At 38.3% G+C, this 8,617-nt stretch overlaps 1 protein-coding gene across 1 annotated transcript in view; it reads left to right on the top strand.

Annotated features, from left to right (window-relative positions):
* Nucleotides 1-8,617, top strand: part of Pglym78 (phosphoglyceromutase 78) — a 150,922-nt gene that overhangs the window by 140,145 nt on the left and 2,160 nt on the right. Inside the window, exons 4-6 of the mRNA XM_067103570.1 lie at nt 81-317; nt 7,335-7,567; nt 7,685-7,827. Of these exons, the coding sequence (XP_066959671.1) occupies nt 218-317; nt 7,335-7,567; nt 7,685-7,827 (476 nt within the window). The 5' untranslated portion in view covers nt 81-217. The remainder of the gene's footprint in view (nt 1-80; nt 318-7,334; nt 7,568-7,684; nt 7,828-8,617) is intronic.

Here is an 8,617-nt window from a genome sequence, read left to right as displayed (position 1 = left end):
ACATTTAAAATGACAAGGAACGGCGTTTCATGTGAACGTGATATCTATGAAAGAATGCCACCTAAAGCTGCCCTACTTAGAATTCTTGAAGGTCGGAGCGGACGAGTGGAAGCAAGGCAGACGACACCGTCGGCATCTCAGGCAGACGGCGCCGGCTCGGATCAGTCAGAACTTCTCCTCCTTCAGTGCCAGGTCTCTCTACAGGAAGAACTTCAGGATGGCCAAGTACAAGATTGTGATGGTACGCCATGGTGAGAGCGAGTGGAACAAGCTCAACAAGTTCTGTGGCTGGCATGATGCAAATCTTTCAGAGCAAGGTAAATAAATAAATTTTGTCGTTTATTTTCTACAGTTTTACTCTCGTATTCTGTTGTTGTGAACGTCGAGGTTGTGGTGAATATTCCAACCACTTAAGTTGACAATCTGTCAGTATTTTGTAAAAATTGTGCACGATCTAAGTCTTTCAGAGCAAGTACAATTAAGTTCAATGGTTTTCCCCCCCTTTTTTTTTTTTAAATTGTACTACGTATTCATGAATTGTGAACGCCCAGGTTGCCGTAAATATTCCAATAGCTTGAGTAAGCATTAAGTAACTTTTTTTTAAATTGTGCTCTATGAATAATAGTAAGTGGGTCGAGTTTCCTGTTTCCCATTGCAATCGATTCGCCCCAAACATCTTGTCTCCTAGTTACCCAATATATTGACCGCCTAACTCGTGTGTCACCGGCAACCGGAAACGAATTGCATAAAATCATATGTTGCTTTTGTAGATTGAAGTGGCCCCATGCCAGCACGAGCTCTGGCTTCTGGAGCAACCGTTGACATATAGGGTAGTAGGGCAAATTCGTAATAGTTTTGGATGTGATTGATATTAGTTAAACCAGAAATGATTTGTTAACTCGCAAGCCTACCGGTTCAAACCCCCCTCCCCTTATCTACTGATAATGGTGGCCTTCGAGTAGGAAATTGGTATTTATGTTTGGAAATTACAGAAATGAGTGTTTTAACCTGAACCCCAAAAACACAGCTTCTCAGTGGGGTTTCTCCAAATCAGTAGATATGGGCCGGGGCACGGCTAGCAGTGGGTCAACTAAGACTTACAGTGGAGTTAAATAATCAAAGTAGTCAGTGTATTTTTAATCAATTTCAGAGTGAACACCATTGTTGTTTAATGTTAAGGAACTCGCTTCATAGTAACAGGGGTAGGCTGCATCATTTCTTTGGAGATGAAGAATTAGCCTAGGCTAGTAACAACTGCTCAAAACCTGGACCAAACAGTAACTGCAGTTATACTGCAGAATAAGCACACACACACATTGATTTGCTATGCACAATGTCTTGCGTGTCCAGAGCAGTCAGTGCACCCCTACCCCCAGTGAGGCCAGGGCAGTGGGACCCCAGGACAGGTTAGGTTAGGTTGAAATATGTCTTTGATATGCTTTTAAGCAGTCCACAACTTTCAGAAATGTGTGCAACCATTTTGCAATATTCTGTATGTGTGGGCTATGCAGAATTATATTGGGAGTGTCATGTTTCCACCACATAACAAACGGGTCAACATAATAAGATTGTTTTTGCCCTAGAACTAATTATGCAGTAGCACAGATGCAGCTGTGCGTTGACACCATAAGATGTGCTGAATGGTATGATCAATGAAGAACAATCACAAAAAATGGTGTCACAGTGTATATAAGTAAGCATGACGTTAAAACGCCAACAGATCACATGTATTATTTGTCAAGTTTGAAGCGCTACTGGACAACTGACTAAAATGCTGTTCCATAAGTAATGACAGTAACACCATTTACCAGAAATAGGTCCCTGGATGTAGCTAACAGATGGCATAGGAGGCCAAAGCTAAAAGGATCAGCTAATCTAGCCCAAAATTGTGCAGCCAAGGCTTCATGTGTTTGTGAGTAGCCTAGGTTAGCCATATCTACCCAGTAGATGACAAATTTTTATGGTAGGGACGTAAGAGAACTGAACCACAGTAATAGCAGTGGTGAAGTGCACTGAAAGTAACCCACAGTAAAAGCACTTGGAAAAAATATAGCGCAGGGTAAGACTAGCATAAGTCTGCCATCTCAAGAGATAAAAAAAACCATGATGTTAAGAGGGAGAGGTCTGGCTTAACATAACCTAATGGTTAGGATTCTACTTTGACCGGGAGGAAATATCCCCACCCCCAAATAGTGAGAGCTTGACAGTGCAAGAGATAATCTAATCTGAAACATTGCCTAAACTCACAGTATTGTACTTGAAGTTTCCCCTCATTTTAACCTTGCCCCAAGGTCATTCACTCTTAAGTCAAGGTCACAGAAAGTCTAGATTAAGCTGGCAGTATGCCAGCATGCCCCCCCCCCCCCTCTTGGACAGCCTGCTAAAAGATTTAAGACATTTTTGTAGGATCTTCCAGGGAAGTGTGCTGCATTTTCATGGTATCATGAACATTAAATTGAGTCTCTTCACCTTACAATCACAGATTTTGACTGGTTTAAGGTTATTTTGTTAGATTTAAGGTCAAAAGTTTGACCTTGGTCCAAGGGTATTCAGTCAAATTCAAGGTCACATTTTTATTTTTTACTGATGTGAGTTGCATTTAGTATTCTTTTTTCCTGACATTTCTCAGAGCCAAAAAGGTAAAGTGAATGGGTACCATTTGGTGGGGAGTGATTCCTCCCCTTCCTTTGGTAGCCAACTACCAACATTCACCTTGTTTCAGGTTAAGTGGCCGGCTGCAGCTCGTGCTGAAAGTAAATCTCAGGTGTAAAGACCTCAGGTTTGTATTTTAGGAAAAATAGAAATTACTTTAAAATTTTGCCATATTTAACCATATAACTGCTTGTATTTGTTTAATTGTTTAGACTTGGTATATTGTGTTGTCTTCAAGTAGGGCTCATTTTTACCCTTACAAACTTATTTTGGAAAAATAGTAAGGGCTTCACCTTCGTGGACTTGTTGGATTTGCTGTATCACTGTACCATGAAAGTACTGTAGTTAGGAAAGCATTTGTAACACAGTCTAAGCAGACCTTTGAGGAAAACTTAGAACTTCCAGGTCTTGGCAGGGAGAAAAATGAATCGGTGAATTCAGTCAAGGCTTCTGTTGCCCACAGAATTTTTATAAAAGAGTGCAGTACACACTTGAAAACAGCAGGATATGCTATAGATAAAAGATGTTTGCTAAATTAGAGCAGAAGAAAAGGAGGAAAGTGACTTTGACACATTTTAAATCCCACAAACCCATGAATGTTAGTTTGAAAATGCTGACAGATTTGGTAGCCAAATGTTTGTATTATAGTGCACTATAGTGTGTCAGGCCAACCCCAAACTCCAGCCCTATGTTGCAATTAAAATCAGACAACTGAGGAGGGAGAAGGATAATAGCATAGTTGAAGTTGGAAGAGGTTAAAGGGTATGGGAAGTGGCTAAATGAAATGATTGAACTGGAAAAGATGGAAAAAATGCAGCAAGATGCTTCAAAACACCTGTTGCTAAATTGCCTACTAATCACCTAAGAAGGCAGGTTGTTGGCAAGCGCTTGCATGAGGTGTGCATTGATATTGCCAAGGGCATATTTCTGTTACAATAAAGACTCTCTTTCTTGGCTGTTAAAGTTCCATCCTGTGTATATGTATACTGGGACAAAACTTGACCATGAGCATTAGGATGGATTTTGAAGAAATCGTAAGTGCTACATGAAGTACACCAATTTTATAAAGAAAATGTTTTGAGAAAAATGGATATTTATTTCATTATTCCAGTGCAGAAGAATGAAAAGTTATGAAATAGAAAAGCCATATATGCATTACAGCACTGTTATCATTGAACAACTGGTCCATTATGCATTACAGGTCCATTACAGAAGCCTTGGCCATAACAAGAGTTCTGAGTAAATCAGAATCCCTTGATCCATTAATAGACAGTTCTTGGACTATCTTGAGTGTTGTAAATACCAAATTTGAAATGTACAAACTTCTTTTTCTTCTTCCCAGCTTGTTCCCATTTTTATGTGGGGTCACTGTGATGCCTTTTTTTTTTTTTGAAGGACTTTGGTTTGGCATTGGGGTAGACTTTGTAGTCCCGATCAGCTGCCCTGCCTGACATCGCTTAGACCCCGGTATTGTGTACATGTATTGTACCAGTTCACCAGCGATCTTTCTCCCAGCGGTGAGGAGTTGTTACGCGGTGAAGTCGACAGTCGAGATGTGTGAGGTGTCTGTAATGTTTTTAGAAGATGTTGGAATGGCTTTGTTTGTGTGTGTAATAGTCTGTAACACCCATTTGCTTTTAAGCAAACCTATCCGTTGATTACATACATAATCCCGGGGTGTCTACACGGATAGCAAAGTGTCCGCCTCTTTGACTGGTCGGCTGTGGATTTGAACCCGCGCCACAGACCTCTAAGAAGTCTGAGGATGCTGCCTTAACCAACTTGGCCATCGAGGCTCCTTCAAATGTACAAACAATAAACATAATGCAACTTAACCTTCTTTGATAAAGGCATTTTCTGGCATTGTTTTGCACAATTAGGCAGTAGTAGTAGTAGTGGTAAAATTTTAGTCACTTTTTCCTTATCTTGCAGCCAGGTTTCAAGAACTTTGTTTGTTTGAGAAGAATAAATTGTCAGATTATTTGCAACAGGTGAGGGTAATGAGAGTCAGCACAGTATCAGCAGTACAGGTATTAGTTGGTGCTAATAGTTACACCTAATAATTGATTCACAGAGCATACTATTTCATTGAATGTGGTAAAACTGTACTAGTGTTTATCATTAGGCTACACCTGTAGCATGTAGACTACAGTCAGCCATATTATGTGTATTATTTGGTTAAATGACTGACAATTCTAGAGTAAGAAAAATACCTGTTCATGATAGCAAATGACTACTTTTGGGACAGCATATCCATTACTTTTGGGACAGCATATCCATCCCCTTGTACCTTGTGGCACTGCCTTGAAATTGCTATTGGCATAACTGTAAAAAGAGAGACACGAAAAAGTGTGGTTGTCTCATTGCTGCAACAAAAATATCATGTTCAGTTTATTAGAAAACTTGAAAAGAGGTGTAGTCCAGTTACAGAAAAAAATGGCAAAATTAAAGTGTCCATTACACAGCATCAGTAGTTCATTCTAAATGATAGGTCCTTCTAAAATTTTCTTTATACTTAATGGCTTGTCTAAATAGTTTATTATATAACTCCACTCACAGTTAGCATGCCTCATTTTGTAAGAATAGGTGATGTAGCAACATCCATTTTTTTCTCTTTAGCCACAATTGTGTTAGACATACCAGACATGCACGGTATAAACAGCTCAGTATGTGAGTTCTATTGCATAATGGTAATTTTAATGTACTTAAGCTTGGCTATATGTGGGAATAACCTTGTTCTATCTTGTGGGAATTGTACACCTTGAGCTGTTTCTTATTGTTAACTTTATCAGGCTTGGGAAATGGACTTTGTACCCCCTTTTCTATTAGCTATAATTGGGTACAGAGAAATATAGGCTTATTATCTCTCATACCAAAACTGAAAGACCAGTGTTTCAGTTTCTGAACTGGACAAGAAGGGATGATTTGTGTGTTATAATCAACTTCGTTGCTTACCATGTGTATTAAGTGTCAGCCCTGTGAAATTAACCCATTCCAGCATCAGTGATTTCAACCAAGCTTTTCATTGTAGGGAATTTAAGAGTTTATGAATCATGATTTTTTTTTTTTTTTGTAGGGATAAAACACAATGATTACCAGTGGAAAAGTGATAGATAGATAAAAATGTAGAATGTTTATCACCATTGGTACTTAATCATTCATGACAAGTATGACTCCCTTAGGTGGGTAGTGCTGTCACTGCACCTTATGGGTTGCACTGTAGGCATTAGTAAAGGTTCTTTGCAGTGTCCTTTCAGCCCCAAGCCGCAACCCCTGTCATACCTTTTTCTGTATCTCCATTCATATTAGCTTTCTTCCGTCTTGCTATCCACCTTCTCCTAACAGTTATTTCATAGTGCAACTGCGTAGTTTCCCTCCTGTTACACCTTGCAAACCTACCTGCTCTGTTTCCTTTCCATCGCTGAATGACCTCATAGGTCCCAGTGAGTGGCCTTTGGCCTAAACTATATTCCATTCCAAGACAAGCATGATAAAAATATAGAAAAGTACACCCTTATACATCATCATTAAGCATTTGGCTTGTGATTACTGAAGTTAAACTTTGTTGTTTCGTAGTGTTGCAACTTTACTCAAAACCCACTGGCTACAACTTTAAAACCAGCTACAGTCAGACAGAGAGCCGACATATACTCAGAACATTACTACCATATGTAACCTGTAAAATAAAGCCTGAAGGTGCAGATCAATTCTCCACTGTTGGCCGGGTTACATTCATATAGCAAGACTGCTGTGGCTTATATACAAACAAATAATCTACATAATATAGTATAGTTGGATGACCCGGAGTTGTTGCTATCCATAGAAAAGCTGTACATGCACCTAAAAACAGCTGTATTGTTTAGAGTGAAAATCACTGAAGATGGCATTGCTGCCAGATGACAACACTCATAAAGCAGGATGCCTAAATGGCCTTGTTTCAGTCAAAAATTGAAAATTTGAAAAAAATTAATACTGTTATACTTGTGAAAATCCATTAAGGGGTCATTGTTTAAGCTGCTCATGTTCTGAAGCGCTTGATTACAACACCTACGCCATGTTAATTGGTGGTGTGCATATGTAATTTATGAGTAAAATATCCATATCTTAAGTTCTTGTATTGCTGTAAAGTTGACCATGAATATGGGAAAGGTCCCACTATTGTAACACACTGATAGTTTAAAGGACTTACTATTGATGTTTTTGGTGGGGAAAAAAAATATATCACTCATACTCAAGCTGGGGCATACAGAAATTTAAAATGGACTTGTTTTAAATGTTAAAGAAAGTAGTTGTACATTTCAAGTTGTGTTAAATGTACGATACAATTTACCATGCCTGGGGTTATTGGTTTATTATACCATTGTATTTACTCAGTGCGGGTTATACTTGCTTTGGTACCTCTGTGCTGTGTATTACTTTAAAACAAGACTAGTGAGTTAGAAATATTGGAGGGTATATGTAACTTCACACCAGACAACTTTGCTGTTTAAAAAATTTGAAATTTGCCAATTGTCTTTAAGAGATGAATTGAATATTTTTATTAATATAAGATGAAGATAATATTTATGTTGGAAGGTGTCAGTCATCTTTTATAGATGTATTTTTTGGTTTCATTAAAGACTAAATAGGATATGTTTTTCTTTGTGCAGTGTGATCACAGTTCGTTTGCCTATTGTTTTTAGGTGTAAATGAAGCTCATGCAGCAGGCAAGGCACTGAAGGAGGCGAACTTCCAGTTTGATATTGCTCACACTTCTGTTTTGACTCGTGCCCAGAAGACCTTGGCAGCCATTTTGGAGGAGATTGGCCAAACAGGCATCCCTATTCAGAAGACCTGGAGGCTTAATGAACGTCATTATGGTGGTCTGACTGGACTCAACAAAGCTGAAACTGCCAAGAAACATGGAGAGGAGCAGGTATAATGCAGTTTTTGTACAATGTCCCCATATTGCAAGTATAGTACTAATTAAAATAAATGTTTTCAACCAACTAAAATGAATATTGGTTATTCTTTGCTACTGTTATAATCTCAGGTCCAGATCTGGCGTCGAAGCTATGACATTCCTCCACCCCCTATTGATGAATCCAATCCTCACTATAAGGAGATCTTGGAAGATCCACGATACGCAGATGGACCAAGCAAATCAGAATTCCCTATGTTTGAGTCCCTCAAGCTGTAAGTTGACACTTTCTACAGAAAACTGTTTGTTGTCTTTAATGATTACAAAAGCTTTTTCATGCACGATTTTCTGCACAAGGGATTAGCCATAGCACTGAAACATTTCCATGTGCATGATTATCTCTTCAAAGTTAGAATATTCTTAACTCGCTGATGCTTGTAGACTGCAAATGTATTACTGTATTTATGAATTTATAGCTTGTGTAGATTTCCTATGAATTTATAGCTGGTGTAGATTTCCTATGAATTTATAGCTGGTGTAGATTTCCTATGAATTTATAGCTGGTGTAGATTTCCTATGAATTTATAGCTTGTGTAGATTTCCTATGAATTTATAGCTGGTGTAGATTTCCGATAAGTTGCTTCCATGTCTTGTTTGTTTACCACTTCATGTACTGTATATGCACCTTATGGTGAAAAATGTCATTAAGTAAGAAAAAATGAATGATGTGTAGTGCAGTATTAGAATTACATATCACATCCTGTAACATATTAGTTTGTGAACATCTTATATGCTCAGTTTTGATAGTTTGATACTGTAACCAGTCATTATGCAAATGAGTAACAAGTTGGAGCTTGTAGTTAGTCTGTTGTCCTTCACTCCATTGATTTATTTTTCATCTGCAGTCACGCATTTGCAAACCCAGTACCAGTTCAGTGTCTTGGCTTAGTAGTCTAATTAAAGTATTTAATATAAATGTTCTCTCACAATTATGTTGCGATAATTTGTGTAATAAGATAATGGCATCTTGGCTTGTTCCTTATGAATCACATTACAGCACATCTT

Source organism: Macrobrachium rosenbergii, chromosome 5, assembly GCF_040412425.1.
Source record: "Macrobrachium rosenbergii isolate ZJJX-2024 chromosome 5, ASM4041242v1, whole genome shotgun sequence".
In the NCBI taxonomy this organism is placed as follows: Eukaryota; Metazoa; Arthropoda; class Malacostraca; order Decapoda; family Palaemonidae; genus Macrobrachium; species Macrobrachium rosenbergii.
The sequence above is the reverse complement of the archived record's forward strand: the minus strand, read 5'-3'. Positions and strand labels throughout refer to the sequence as shown.